This window comes from Cottoperca gobio, chromosome 2, assembly GCF_900634415.1.
Source record: "Cottoperca gobio chromosome 2, fCotGob3.1, whole genome shotgun sequence".
NCBI classification, from domain to species: domain Eukaryota; kingdom Metazoa; phylum Chordata; class Actinopteri; order Perciformes; family Bovichtidae; genus Cottoperca; species Cottoperca gobio.
The window spans coordinates 5,106,991-5,122,170 of record NC_041356.1 but is presented as its reverse complement, the minus strand read 5'-3'; the positions used below and the strand labels follow the sequence as shown (position 1 = coordinate 5,122,170).

Below are 15,180 nucleotides of genomic sequence, written 5' to 3'. Positions count from 1 at the left end.
CTCTTTCAGGGTGAACGAAACCAGAGGAATTACAGGATATGTGCGGAAATAATCGCCAAAGCATTCGTATTAAGAACTCATGCGCTACAGCGGCCCTTGGTTGGATTTAAGGATTGTGTTTTTGAACATAAGTCAACAATATAAGTGCTGAAGCGGCAGAGCACACAGCACATGCATGCCACTTTTATGGAGCCGTTTTTGTCGTAGTTTATTATTTTTTAAAACAAAAATAAGCATTTGACATACACTTTTAATGTCTCATATCTAAGTCTGTTTCTGTCTAGAGGGGAAGCTAGGGATTAACAAAGTGCCTAAAAGTGCATTTCTTCCCCCTAAAAAGTAGTTACCATGAAAGGAACGCAGGCAGGTACATAAAACTGAGTTAATGGTGTAGCTTATTACATCATTAATCCTATTTTATGCATCTGATATGGCATCTGGGACCATTTTTCCTCACTCTCACATGCCCACATTACGCCTTGCATTTCAACATTTCATCCTTCCCCCATGTGTTAATTGTTCATTTTTCTGTAAATGTTTCAGAGCCTCTTCCATCCTGCCAGGATGTCTTTAGCTTTTGGCCTAAACTACGGTCAAATTAATGAGCCTAGAAACTCGGCCTTAAAAAAAAAGAAATTCATGAGTCATAACGATTGCACGCCATGAATTTAAGTCAGGGGAGGAAATAAGCAATCGAGACTGGCGATAAAACATAACCGCAACATTTGAACATTCACCAAGAAAAGGCGGAAGGCCGTGCAGGTGGGCAGAAATCAAAAGTGCTTCATACCAGTGAGTCATTCATACAATTAATATATTCACTGCAGGGGTGTAGGAAGGAATTTTGAGCCTCAAGAGGGACTCACTCCACCCCTATTTCCATGTTGGCTTTAATTGCATAATCCTAGTGTCATTTTCCATCTACGGGGCCCTAATTGTCGCACATTTCACTCAACAACACTAAGTTGTATTTAATTTGACTAGAATGTGCCAATATGAAAAAATTCTCACAAGGATCCATGAGCCAAGAGAATAATTATTTTTGTGTGAATAAGTGAGGATAAAAGGTGCAGGTGAATGAGTTCATGCCTCAGGAAAGCAGGGAGGAGAGTTAGTATGAGAGGAAGCTGGGATGCAGCCATGGCGATTTGGCCGGGCGCAGACATCTGGCCTGATTTGACTTCCCACAGCCTCCTCCAAACATTTCGGGTCCTCTGGTAAATCAGGAGCACTACAGCTGCAATGTGCATGACAGCAAGAAATCTGTTGTTTTGCTGAAAGCTCGAGTCAACTAGGTTTTTTGGACAGTGGGCCTCCTCTAAAAGCTGTAGTCACGCAGTGCTCTGTCAGGCCGGTGGGCTGCCAAACTGTGGTCCACAGGATAACACGGGGTCCTCAGCAAAAATGTGAGTGATTAGATTATGGTGTTGTTGCACTCGGTGTACTTTTTAGCATAAAAAAACAAGAATGTAAACAGATCAAAAGGGCCAGCCCGCTCATTTTATACATCAAAATCAGATCATTTTGGAGGATGTTTGTGAATATTTTATCCATCAAATGAATGTCAGAGGGTAAACATTAGAAACACATTGTAGACTAATGAACTGAACATAATGCCTTCTTAGAGATGTCATTTATAGCAGGGCTATTAGTAGAGAGGTTTGTTATTAAAGTGTATAATCAACCCATGTGTGCCCAAATACTATATTTATATATTATATAAAAGGAAAAATGGCACATTTGTTCTGATTGGTCTAAGTATCTAAAAGTACAACTTTGACGTGTTTAGACATGAAAAGTCTTAATTTTATCAATAGTCAGAAAAATTAGGAAAAACGTGAAAAAGAGTTCATAAATATCAAATACTTAATTGTGATCTTTTTATACTATATTTAGTCTTTGGGCACATGAGGTTAGTGGGTTTTTTTCCCAAATTGAATGAAATATAAAGAAAATAAACGGCAGTCCTATGTGTCCAAATAAAAACTAAAAAAAGAAATGCTTCAGATTAGTGTTTAGACAAGCCAAGAGAACACTTCCAAAGGAAGTTAAAAACCTCAGTTGCCGTTTCTATGAACTTTACCAACTTTTAATTGTATTTATAAGTCATTCATTTCAATAAAACATAGGCTATTCGTAAACATTTTAGACGGACATGGCTGTACTTTATTTCATTTGGGAGTATGCTTATGTGCTATAGACCTAAGCAATATTTGTAGCTTGCAGCAGATGTGTTATAGTGGTTTTATGGTAGACTTATTTTTATCTCCTGTAGAGTTGAATTCCTTAACACTATGGAGACCTGAGGTTTAACTGCGCCACTCGCACAGCATCATTATATTATAAAACGTATAATAGGATAGTCCTTTGTCGCGAGGGCAGAACGGTAGTCAGCGTCTTGGATCTCAGGTTTCACGCGAGGGGCCTCCTCTTCGTGAATGGGGCCGAGTTACGTGGAGGAGGTGCGGGAGGAGGAGGAGGAGAGCAGGAGCCTGCGGGAATCAAAGATCTTTCTCTTCTTTTGTCCTCTTGTTCGGGACCCCGACACATGGGGTCAACACGGGCTGAATGGTTTCCTACTGAAAGACTGCCTCGGACGCGGACGCACGCAGACGCAGATGAGAGCGCGCGCTAATTAGGAAAACCTGGTCGAGCAATTAAGCGCGAGGAGCGAAGCCGCGCGCATTGGAGCGCAGAAGGTGGGTGTTTGGCAGCGAGAGAAGTTTGTTCAGACCCTTTAGTTTCTTTCTACAACTTAATTAAACCTCAGTTGAGTATTGTCATCACGCGGCTGTGTTTTACAAACCGTCTAAATTTGCGAAGTGGGTTCCACGTAACGAGTTTTGGAGTGTGCGCGTGCCGGGAAGCGGTGAGTCGCAGCTAAGTGCTATTTTCGTCCGTTTAAAGCTCAAAGGAGAATACATTAACGTGTAACCCTTTTGTACAAGTCAGTTTTAGATCGACTCAAAATGTTACAAGTTCTTAAGGTTTGATAAAACTGCCAAAAAAAGCCTATTTTAATTTAAAAACTGCCACATCAGAATGCCTAAATTAACTCACACCACCGACTATGAGCGTCACAGTGAGTTTCCTTTGTTTTTGTAATGAGTAATTCTGCGACTAATGGTGGTTTTAACTTTCCAAACTCCTCGTGCCTCTGACTCTTTGAAATGATGGCTTCATCTTCTAATTCACCGGATTTTTGTTTTCCCACTGAAGCTTGGCAGCACTTTGTTTTCCTCCAGGAATGCCACAATTTCCAAAACAATTTTGTCTGACTCAGCAAAGCGTGTTCATAGCCCTCAACAGTTCTGCTGAGGCTCTTTTTAAACTTCCTTTCAACTTCTTTGTTTTTTAAAAACTATTTATTTGAAACGGAAAAGGAAACCAGTCCTGTGGATAAACTCTTGTTCTGAATGTCTTACAAACTCAGACACAGTATTTTTTCATATAGTGACACCACAGAAGAGCAGTGATTGACATTTGTTGGTGCTGTATTCTACTTTAGTTGCTCAGACTGCATGGAGATTTCATGTGCCCTATGTCTGCTCCCTGAACCCTAAAATCCAGCTCTCTGCTTTTGGTTAAGCAGGAATGTTTGCTCGCCTTTGCTTTGTCCAGAGCGTTTGCCCAAAAACTCTCCAACCCCCTCCATCTCCTCCTGACTCCTGAAGCAGAAAAGCCATTAAATAAGTTGAGCTGGTTTTAGCCCACATGAGCAAATAAGCTACTGTTTAAAAGCTGTCTTCGGTTAGCTGTTGGGAGGGTGGCATTGCAAAAATGTTTGCATTTAGGAAACCAGTTTGTATAAGTCAAATAGGTTATTTGGAGACTTTTATGTTTTCCTTTGTGTCTTTTACTTAGAGAGGAGCAGTGAGGGTATTTAACAGTGTGCTAACAAGTGGTGCTGTCAAAGTTTCATCTGAGTACATTTGCTCTGTTACTGTGGAAAGAGACATTAGCCCTGCACTGCTGGAAACCTTTCATGTGCCCTGAGCAGGAGCTAAACTCATCTTTGGAGCAGTAACACCTGCTGTCCAGAGTTTATATCACCGTGTTAAAGACCTTACACTTTGAGAAACTGGGATGGACATTTCAAAGAACAAACGATTATTCTAGAAAGAATGATCAGCAGATGAATAGATAATGAAAAGTGTTAGTTGCTGCTCTAATACTGATGCTGTGGACATTTTGCTGACTTAATTGGAGCTTTGCGGAGAATATATAACAGTGTGGCTGCGTGACTCATCATTCTGATTGGTATCAGGTCAAATGCTGCATTTCTAACCTCTGTGTTGGCAAGGTTGAATAACATCCACTAAATGTTTATTTTCCAGGTGACTGAAGTGATACGTTTGTTTAAAGGTTGATAACGTGGCACAAACCCGAGTTAGAGGTCAAATTCAAACATTAGCCTTAAGCGTCTTGCTTTGGCAGTACAGCATGTTTTGTGATTATACTGATATTAGACGCCCATTAGTGGTTAGTGCTGTGGATTCGTGACGGTAATGCCTCTAATTTCTCGAAATATGCTTTTGGTCAGCGCATATTTTTGGTGGTGACTAGGATAGATGTTTTAAAGAGACAAATCGCCTCATTGAATGTCTGGAGGGCTTTTTACATTTCGACTTTTTTATCTGTGAGAAACCAACACGTGTATGGAAAAAGTTAAACACTAAAGCATGGATTATTTTGTCTTCTTTTCCATATGTGTTCTATACCTCAACTGAAACACCTTTGTCCATTCAGGTGGGGTTTTAATTGTATGTTTGGGTAAAACAGATGTCACCTCACAGCTGTGCTAGTTCCCATCTCAGTCTTTGTTTCAGGGTCACAAAGTTGTCTGTTTCTTTAAACAATTAACTATTCCCACCACCGAGAGTCAAGTTATATGTAGCCACAGGGATGTTTTTCTTTGGAGATAACTATATGATGTCCCCGCGTGTGAATCTTGCCTTTTCAAACCTTTCTCAATTCTGTATTTTATGAAGGAAGCTTTTCAGACTGACTGTTAGATCTGAGAAGTGTGTCAAGGGCTGTAATTTTCGCTGCTTGGATCTTGCCAAGACGGACCGACTTTGGTGAGGCTGGTGAGTTTTGTTTTTTTTCATTTGAAAGTTCTGTTTTTGGTAGAGCATTTTTCTGGTCAGGCTCAGGCAAGTTCAAACTCACCAATACTAAATGCCTTCTCCAAATTGCCACATTCAAATTCTTAGAAAAGGAAAGGATGAGTAACCTGGGGAGGGTGCACTAATCTGAAAAGACATGCCTACAGATGCTTGTAATGTCTGTTCCAATGAGTCATGAAATGCTGGTTATTTTCTTTGCTACACCCTGTTTTCCAAAGGTTCTTTAGGACATTAATTTGTTTAGCTGTGTTATTCAAATACAGCTATTGTGGTATTATTAATATCAGTTAAAATGCTTTCATGTGGCCTGTGTGGCTGAGGAATAGATCCGTCCACATATTAAACCAAACTGATATCGGATACCTTTTTTCAAATTGCGAGCCGTAACATCAAACTACAATACAAAGTCTGAGGTTGTCTGATTTGTTTACAATTAAATTAAAGTATTTATTAAATCAAGCTTTTCTGTAAATGATCAATGACCCCCTTTTTTAAACAAGCAATCACTTGTAATGGTTACTGAACTGAAAAAATGACCAGCTTTGTTCTTTCTTTGTCTCAGCCATGTCAAACTGTGGTTTTTAAGCATTTAAAGGGATAACTGCTGGCAATGTGGCAGGAAATAAATTCCTCACCTCATGCACTGCTTTAGTATCCTAATTCCTGCAGCCAAAGCCACAGCAGGCAGGTCTCCTCACGGCTAGCTGCAACTTGCCAGTCAACACTTTGATGTTTGATTAAGCTGCGCAAGCTTAGCATGCCAGGGGGGCTGTAGGAATGTAGGTTTACCAAACCAGTCCCAGGACTAGTGCTCTCTGACCAAAAGGACTGATTACCAGTTTGTTGTGTAGTTTCCGCATGGATACCTGCATGTCTGAGAGATCTGTGTCTGATTAAACCAAAGAATGTGGCTGTGTTTATTTCTTAGCCCTCAGGTTGAGGTCTACCTAAAACACTTGCATGGAAGCATTTGCACGAGCATTCTCTAATCATGTTGTTGATGTGTAAACATGGTGGTGTGTACACGTTTTATTCATATAATGAGGAGTATTTGAGTAATGCCTAGAGGCTTTCAAAATTCATCGACTAAAGGCTTAAGTCGGCAACAAGTGTGTCTGTTCATTGTCGAGTCCGTAGATTATTTTCTTGATTTAATCATTTTGTCTATAAATGTCAGAAAATAGTGAAAAATGTCTTCAATTTCCCCATAGTCCAAGGCGATGTCTTCAAAGGCCATCCAACAGACCAAAAACCAAAGATATTCAGTTAAACATCTTAAAGAATTAAGCAAATATTCACTTGTGATGGGCTGGCTGGAAATTGTGAATTTTGGGCATTTTTGAATGAAATGACTGAAATCAATCAAATGTTTAAATAGTTACACATTTTCTGTTGACAGCCTAACCGATGAATCAACTAATTGCTTCAGCTTTCGATATCAAACTTTCGCCGTGTGAACTAACTAAATGCTGCTTACAGTTGCTTTTCTGGTCGTCGCGTAGTTCTAGTTTGCACAGTGGAAGAATAAGAAAACGTTTTGTTTGTGCAAAATATCATGTTTGCAATGCAATGATCGGCCAAAACAAAGATTAAAACGATACTTAATTGCTCATTATGTGTTCTGTCTGTTTTGTTTTTTCATCCAGAGCTCATTTAGCTCCCCGGTCAACTTGGCACCATGAGTTGGAGCTTCCTAACTCGTCTGCTGGATGAGATCTCTAACCACTCCACCTTCGTGGGAAAGGTCTGGCTGACGGTGTTCATCATCTTCCGCATCGTGCTGACAGCCGTCGGTGGAGAAACCATCTACTACGATGAACAGAGTAAATTTGTCTGCAACACGCAACAGCCTGGGTGTGAGAACGTGTGCTACGACGCGTTTGCTCCGCTCTCACACGTACGATTCTGGATCTTTCAGGTGAGCTGCACGTCACATTTCAATTCATGTTCAATATTACATGTTAAAATGCTACATACAGTCATCATTTAATCACTGAATGCTTATGTCTAGCAAAATGTCTCCAACATGCACATGTTTTGTCCAGGTGATCTTGATCACCACGCCCACCATTATGTACCTGGGCTTCGCCATGCACAAGATCGCCCGCATGGACGACAGCGAGTACCGGCCCATTCGGACCCAGAAGAAGCGGATGCCCATCGTCAGCCGTGGAGCAGTTCGAGACTACGAGGAGGCGGAGGACAACGGCGAGGAAGACCCCATGATCGCTGAAGAGATTGAACAAGACAAGCCCGACAAAGTAGAAAAAAGTAAGGTGGCGATTTGAGCATCAATATAGCAATTGCAAGTAGTTTCAGGTTTCTGTCTGACAGGTGCCAACTGAATCAGATTCTAACCCGTGTCTCCATTTTCAAGCCTCAGAGAAAAAGCATGATGGTCGGCGGCGGATCCTGCGCGACGGCCTGATGAAAGTCTACGTGTGCCAGCTGCTGTGGCGCACTTCTTTCGAGGTCGCCTTCCTTTTTGGCCAGTACGTCCTCTACGGCTTTGAGGTGATGCCTTCCTATGTCTGCACACGCTCACCGTGCCCGCACACTGTGGACTGCTTTGTGTCCCGCCCCACGGAGAAGACCATCTTCCTGCTGGTGATGTACGTCGTGTCTGTACTCTGTCTGCTCCTCACCATCTTTGAAATCGTCCATTTGGGGTTCAGTGGCATCCGTGACACCTTCCGGCAGCGGGCCACGCTGAACTCGAATGCCCCGCTTTCGTCCTCCTCCCGATCCATGCCTACAGCGCCACCGGGATACCACGCCACCATGAAGAAGGAGAAACTGAAAGGAGACCTGAGGAACTCGCCAATGGTCGATTCTGGGCGGGAGAGTTTTGGGGATGAGGTGCCGTCGTCTCGGGAGCTGGAGCGGTTGAGGAGGCACCTGAAGCTGGCCCAGCAGCACCTGGACCTGGCCTACCAGGCTGATGAAGGAAACCCTTCACGAAGCAACAGCCCCGAGGTCAACACTGCTGCCCAGACTGCAGCAGAGCAGAACCGCCTCAACTTTGCCCAGGAAAAGCAGGGGGAGGCCAGCGAGAAAGGTCATTAAGAAACTGCTAGAAATATCTTAACTAGCTAAAAATGCTTTTTTTATGTGCATTGGTAGAAATTTTAGAAATGCATGTTTTTATATATTAAAGTAACAAAGACTCAAAAGTCAATCATTTAAAATGATTAAAGAAAAGCCAAATATTAATTCAGGCCTCTGAAAAGTAAGGATTTACTATCTTTCTGTTTTTCTAAAACTGAAAATGAAAAATCATTTGTCTGTTGAGTGGACAAAACAATTTGAAGAAATTAAAATAGTTAGTTGCAGCCCTAGACCGTCTAGATGCAAAACATCTGGGGGAAAAAGTACTGCCAACCTATAAAAGTTTACTTTACAATGAATCAGTTAAATCAATCATCAAATTAGCTGCAGATCGTTTCCTGTCAATTGTTTCAGCTCGATTGTGAACATATCCAAATGGCTGCCTCCACATTTAATACTGATTAATTCTGTTAAGGCCTGACCTCAAGTCAGCGTAACATCCTATTATTCATGAAAGAACCTTTTAATTTAAAGGCCTGTTTTTAACTGAACATGAAAGCTGAATATTTCCTTTTTTTCCCTCTTCTCCTAGGAATACATGCCTGAGCGTGCGTCCTGCCTCAAACGTCTGTTCTTCCATTCCTACTGGCCTTAAACACATGGGGGATGCACATATGGGAGTGCAGTCAGACCACTGAGGGAGACCAAAGCGTGTATGTGTGTGTTTGCGTGTGTGGATGAGAGAAATATGCCTTTCAGTATTGGGGGTTAGTTGGAAAGAAAGAAAGAAAATGCTGACCAAGCTGTGTTGTGACAAATGGTTCATCTCCACGACTCTAAACTTGAAAGCCTGCCACATCTCGAGTTTCTGCTTGCTGACCTACGTCCAAACCTTGACTGTGCCTTCGGCTAAAACTTTGTCTACACCCTGTTCTTTCGCCCACTCTGTGTTTTTGTGGCCTTGCAATAATCTTCATCCATTTCAGACCTTGTAAAGATTATTGAAAGCTTTAAACTCCTCTGGCCAAGTGTACTTTTGTTGTCTTCCTCACAAAAGAGAGGCTCTCTGTTTGTAAAATGTCGCCGAATGTTAATGTCTCACTTTGTCGAGGCTCATTGGCCTCGGAGAGAATCTCAAACCACACAGCCTTTGGTTATGTCATTTCTGGAGCGCGTGCAGCAGCGGTTCTTTTCAACGAGGGCGACTTAACCTGCGCTAGATGAGACCTGTTTAATTTAAACAGATTTGATGTTAGGGGAATATTGGTGTTTTATTATCCACAAGCCACACCATTTCAGAAATATTTGACAGAATTTTGAAGCCTGTATATTTACTCCAATCGGCCAAAATGTTTACCTGGGAAATGCTTGAATTCTTTATAGACAGGAAATGTTCCAAGGAATTTCCAATCAATTCAATTAAAACACTCCATTTATTTAATCAGTACGTTTTTTTATATTTTTTATATTTCCTGACCAAAGCTGTAAAATATTTCCTTTTTTTTTTTTTTTTTTTAAGTGTTGGCATTACGAATGCCACTTATTTCACACGACTGCTGGAAAGTAGGCTCTTGGATGTTAGTAAATCCCTTTCTTCTTCAAATTTTGCGCGATAAGAAAAATGATTCATCACAATGTTAATCATTGCAGAAATTTTAAGAATAATTTTGTGGGGTTTTTTTTGCTAACCAGCTGGAAACATCTGTCTTCTGGGCTACCGTCAACCATGAAGTTCTATCCTTGTCTTTAAAATTTACATTCTTCTTTGGTGAGACATATTTTCCATGCTTGACATGCACCACTAGCCCTCCGTTGTGCTGAAACATGGATGCTTTCATGTGTCCTGGAAAAAACACAACCCAGCTGAGGAAGGGATGACAGTTGGCTGCTGACGCACAGCCCGGTGCCATGTAAACACATTATAATCTTCAAATCATTGTGAGACTTTTGATCAATAGCTTTAAGTGTTCATACAGAGTTCATACTTTTTCATAGCCTGTCAGTTGGTTTTGTGATCTTTGGCTGAAATGATGAAACTACAGATTGCCGACGAACTGTTTAATGCTGTATTTTTGTAATCATCTCACTTCCAGTTTTGCTACTTATTGCAAGGTACGACATTCCATTTTGAATATGGTATTTCTTCAACGGTTTATCATTTTTTTTGTTTGTTTTTTCTATTTCAAGTTTTGTAGTTTTTGTAACTGTAGAAATATTTTGTCTTCAGAGTAAATAAATATATTTGAACGTTATGCTTTGGTCTTTGGACTCTTCTCTTTCTGTGGTGAAGTTGCTGCACATATTTGTGTAAATGGAACAAAGGCTATGAATCGGGAGCTTAAACATTTGAATTTGTGGTATTTACAAAACACAATTGAGGTCCATAGTTTAATACAATGATTTAATAATATACAACAGAAATCAGACATGTGTTGCAGTTTAAAAGTAGGCCTACACTGCCCTCTAAAGGTCAGGAAAAGTGATACAACGCTGGCCCTACAGTATTTAACGGCTAAATACAAATAATAGACAAGAACTTTGAGACTGATTAGTAAGACATGTCATTTAAAAGCAGAACTCTAAAGGGTCTGTTCACCCAAATAACCCTATATATATATTTATTTATTTATTTATATATATTTATTTATTTATATATTTATTTATTTATATATATATTTATATATATATATATTTATATATATATTTATTTATATATATATATTTATTTATATATATATATATTTATATATATATATTTATATATATTTATATATATTTATATTTATATATATTTATATATATATATATATATATATATATATATATATATATATATATATATATATATATATATATCTGAAGTGTTATGTGCTCAGATTTTGAAACACTCAATTTTAAACAATTGAAGTGAATTAAATGCTCATTTATGCATTTAAATCATTCAATTTCAAGTCAGTTTGGAAAACATAATAGTAACATGCTTTTCCAGAAACAATATTATATTACTCATGATTTTCCAGAACTTGCTGTGGGCAGTTTTTATAGGGACTATTTCTTTGGTAGCAAGTAGTTCCAGTCAGAGGCAGAAATATTAATACCTCAGCACATAAAACCAGAAATGTCATGTAATGTTTAGATACAAGTACACTCTTCAGGTATAATGTTGGGCAAGGTCTCATAATTGAGCGAGTCCCCGCTGTCGGATGTTGTGGTGATCCTGAGGGACTTCATGGTCCCTGGGACCGGAGCACAGCACTGTTTGATCCCCAGCATGGTGGTGGATCGATCCCAGGCTGAGCAGTTCCCATGACAGTAGTAGAAAGTCAACAACTTTGGATGGACGATCCAGTTGTCCCAGCCCAGCTCCTTGAAGCTGATTTCGATCACTGCTCTGTTGCAGTCGCTGTGTTGAGGTTTCTCCACAGAAGGCCGCTGCAGCAGGTCAAGAGCAGAAGGAGCCCAGGGGATGGTTACTGGTGCACTGCGGGATGAGCGGACGGGACCACGAGGCTGAGCGTGCAGGTGAAGAAAGGGTGTCTTGTCTGGTTTATGGGTGTGGCACTGACAGGCTGGACAGCGGACCTGGAGCAGAAAAGGGCCCTCAGCCACAGAGGCCAGCATGTTTTGATCCAGGTGGAAGGTACTCCATCCGTCTGAGCTCGTATCCGACGGAGCCTCTGCCGCCTGAAGAAGCTGCTGAGCTGACATTAGAATGAACAGCTGGGCGGAGGAGTTGGCGGCTCCTTCGCCTGCATAGAACCAGAAGTGGGCAGATGTGACCAAAGTCTCCTTGTTGTTGATGGAGGGCTGTAAGTAATATGTGAAGTGGATGTTGGAGGTTTCTCCAGGAGCTAAGTCAGATCTGCCACAGGACGAGTCTGCTAAAGTGAGATAAGAGAGCAGTCAGTGAAGTTTATTGCCATTTTAATGGGCAATTTGTGGCTTCCATAGAGGCCTGCTGTTGTCTAGAGGAGGCTTCAGATCAACACATAGACTACACTAGTTTTATTACTGAGATCACAAACAAGAAGTCATACCATAAGAATGAGCTAACACTGCATAACATCCAGTGGTTTCACTTCTAACCCTGCTGCAGAGGACACTGTAACATCACTGTTGGGTGTGGTTATAGGCATGGATGGATTACTGAACGGGCATATAGGCCACAGGCCCAGGGGCCTCAAGGTGTCATAGGACCTCCTGTCCTTCAGCTAAAAAAATGTCTCAAATAGAAACGTACCAACCAGGAAGAGACATACAACGACTCCAAAGAAACAAAGAGATTATAAAAGTGACCAAAGCAACTCCAAAGAGATGCAAAACAGCTATAAAAAAAGAGACATAAAATGACCACAATGAAGCCCAAGATGACTACAAAGAGAGACATAGCAATATAAAAAAACACAAAGTAACCACAAAACAAACTATAATGAGACACTCAATAACTACAAAAAGGGGCAAAACAATTACACAGTGACACTGGACAATCACATAGAGACACAAAATGACCACAAACAGACACATAACAACAACAACAACAAACAAGAGGGTAAACCATTTTAAAGTATGTTTGTCTTGATCCTATGTAGGAGAGGTGGTGGGGCCGTGTCTGCCCAGGGGCCGTTGTCTTATAATCTGCCCATGGTTAGAGGTGTCCCTTCGGACCACACCCAATCAGAGGTGAAACAGATGTGAAACACTTTTCAGCCTGGTGTTAAATTCTCATTTAAAGTTGCTGTAATCCCACAAACAATCCTTTAAAGGGACAGTTTCGCTCTGTATGAAGATATAAGGGGTTAATTCTAAGGTAACGATAGTTTCAGGTGATTATACACCAATGAAAACATAGTTGTGAATATTATATTCCATTTCTGCTAATAGATCCCCCTGAATACTACACACTGGCCCTTTACGTAAAGGCCTTTTCCACGTACTTACACACACAGGTATTTGCACTAAGCTAACTAATATGCAGTGCATGTATTTGGCTTTATTTGTTTCATATCTGCAGCATGCATATTACTGCATATTACTACTAGAATAATGTGATTTCAACATTAGGATAAGCAAAGCACTGACTATGTGGAATATATGGCAATTACAGTAAGTGCAGGCAGCGTAGTTTCAAAGAAAGGACATAAATATTAAATCACTATCTTTATGGAAGCAATATGCTGCACTTTCAGCCTAGTCTTGTGCTCAAGCACTCTAAAAAACTTGAAAGACTAAATATTTGAAATGTGTTTTCACATGAAAACGCAGTTTTGTTGCAGCAGTTGCAAGAAAAGTATGATCAAACGGTGCTATATTGGAATGTAATTGTCCATTATATATGTTTGATGTAAATGTAAATGTATAATTTCAGACACTCCCCAGAAAGCACAATAATTCCTATTATATGACAAAACATACTTAAAAATCCAAAAGGAAGTGTGCAAATACATAGACGAGGCGGAAAGAGTTTTAGATGTGTTGATCTGGTTAAAAAACAACAATAACAACAAAGCTTCTCACCAGAACTGGGGAAGAGGATAATTTCAGATGTTTCCTGTGTCGGACTGGTTGGATGATTGACCCACGTTGTCCTGCTTGACCTGGGGACCCTTCGGGGTGCGGGCCGTGCTTCTGGCTGTGCCATATCCCTCTCAGGACCCTGCACTGTGGTTAAAGGAGGCTCCTCCAGCCCGAGGCCCTCCAGGATCCGCTCTCTGAACCAGGACAACACTGCTTCCCGGGGAAACTCCTCTCCCCTGCAGGCTTGTGCCAGAATGTGCATCCACAGTGGGCCCAGGATGAAGAGAGCACAGGACACCATGACTGTACTGTATGACAACCACGCAAAATAACTTCTAGGTGTCACAAAGAAAAAGTCCAAAACGGATGTCTGACGATTTCTACTGGACTTTCTATAAAGATGGAGGTACACTTAGCTCCAGGAAACTGATTCTCTTCTGTGTTTTTCCTTCTTCTCACACATTTGTTTGGCTCTACATATATCTGGGTCTGAGTGAACTCTGCAAGCAAAATCATTTTGTTGCCAACACAAAATCGGAAGATAGCAAAGAACGTCCTTGACGTTTGGGATGTTACATTATCTGTTTCTGACCGTGGCTGTTTCACACAGTATCATGGGAATGTGTCTGCACATTTTTATTTCCTTCTTTTGTATCCTACAGAGTTCACTTATTACAGCTTGAACAAGGGTCAAGAAAGCAGCCACTATCACACACGCTGTGCATGTGCATTATTTATGTAAAGCACAGAGGGATGGTATTGGAAAGGTTTTTCACACTCTACTGTAATGTGAGTGTCAATTCTTAAGAGCATTTTTTTTTTAACTTTACTTTAAGATGTTCATACATATAATCCTAATATGAGTCCAATAAAATAACACATCTTCTGTTTTTATTATCATCTTGCAGTGTGTGCTACTGCAATTATACAAAAATGTTTCACACTAACAAAAAAACCCTCTTTGTGTTGTTATGAGCCATATCTAACGCACACCTGTTTTCCCACTAAACAAAAGGTCTTTGTGTACTGTTAGGGAAACCTGCATGTGTCCTTCTTTATCTGACCGGCCTTGAATTCTTGAATCTTGAATGTACACTCAGTTATTCTACAGACTAAAGAACAGATGTTCCCAGAAGAGTTGTGTTAAATGGATGTGTCAAAAAAATAATGTTACTAGCTATTCTAGATTATTAAACTGCATTTCATGGTATAATCATAGGACACAAAATGACACTAGGACTGAGTAACTTGCTCAATAGCAGCCGCTGTGGTCACAAGAAGCAATTACAGGATGATGGCCTTTTGACCATGGATGTATAAAGAGATGTTGAAAATGCTCAGGTGTAAAAAAAAAACTAAAAAAAAAACGATAGCTCAACTCAATTGAGCTTCTTCGGTTTCAGGATTCTGGTATTGTTCATACTGGCTCACTGTCATGGCTTTCTGTGACATTTGAATCTGACGTTAGCTAACTGAGCTACAGTCACTG

General features: G+C 40.5%; 2 protein-coding genes across 8 annotated transcripts; one reads left to right on the top strand and one right to left on the bottom strand.

The window, feature by feature from the left end:
• Positions 1-1,384: 1,384 nt before the first annotated feature.
• LOC115019674 (gap junction gamma-1 protein-like) lies at positions 1,385-10,429 on the top strand. Of its 5 annotated transcripts, none has more exons than XM_029449160.1 (6): positions 2,484-2,699; positions 4,992-5,090; positions 6,776-7,047; positions 7,175-7,400; positions 7,507-8,187; positions 8,770-10,429. In XM_029449160.1, the coding sequence occupies exons 3-6, from the start codon at positions 6,808-6,810 to the stop codon at positions 8,781-8,783; spliced, it is 1,161 nt and encodes a 386-aa protein (XP_029305020.1). In that variant the 5' UTR covers positions 2,484-2,699; positions 4,992-5,090; positions 6,776-6,807; the 3' UTR covers positions 8,784-10,429. The 5 variants fall into 5 exon arrangements, with proteins under 5 accessions (XP_029305047.1, XP_029305020.1, XP_029305028.1 ...); XM_029449151.1 differs by lacking the exon at positions 2,484-2,699 and adding an exon at positions 2,706-2,869; XM_029449187.1 differs by lacking the exons at positions 2,484-2,699; positions 4,992-5,090 and adding an exon at positions 1,385-1,406.
• Positions 10,430-11,038: 609 nt separating this feature from the next.
• Positions 11,039-14,179, bottom strand: inha (inhibin subunit alpha). Of its 3 annotated transcripts, none has more exons than XM_029449200.1 (2): positions 13,692-14,179; positions 11,039-12,058 (listed from the first exon to the last, which is right to left on the bottom strand). In XM_029449200.1, exons 1-2 carry the CDS (start codon positions 13,990-13,992, stop codon positions 11,310-11,312), a joined length of 1,050 nt encoding a protein of 349 aa, XP_029305060.1. In that variant the 5' UTR covers positions 13,993-14,179; the 3' UTR covers positions 11,039-11,309. The 3 variants fall into 3 exon arrangements, with proteins under 3 accessions (XP_029305060.1, XP_029305071.1, XP_029305080.1); XM_029449211.1 differs by having other exon boundaries at positions 11,039-12,055; XM_029449220.1 differs by having other exon boundaries at positions 11,039-11,926.
• Between the last annotated feature and the right edge of the window lie 1,001 nt (positions 14,180-15,180).

What these genes read in the sequence shown, in the direction of transcription:
- LOC115019674 (XM_029449187.1), top strand. Translation starts at nt 6,808, where the DNA reads ATGAGTTGGAGCTTCCTAACTCGTCTGCTGGATGAGATCTCTAACCAC. An exon ending in TACGATTCTGGATCTTTCAG is followed by an intron (nt 7,048 to 7,174) that starts GTGAGCTGCACG and finishes TGTTTTGTCCAG; the next exon opens with GTGATCTTGATCACCACGCC. An exon ending in GCCCGACAAAGTAGAAAAAA is followed by an intron (nt 7,401 to 7,506) that starts GTAAGGTGGCGA and finishes TCCATTTTCAAG; the next exon opens with CCTCAGAGAAAAAGCATGAT.
- inha (XM_029449200.1), bottom strand. Translation starts at nt 13,992, where the DNA reads ATGGTGTCCTGTGCTCTCTTCATCCTGGGCCCACTGTGGATGCACATT. An exon ending in TATCCTCTTCCCCAGTTCTG is followed by an intron (nt 12,059 to 13,691) that starts GTGAGAAGCTTT and finishes ATCTCACTTTAG; the next exon opens with CAGACTCGTCCTGTGGCAGA.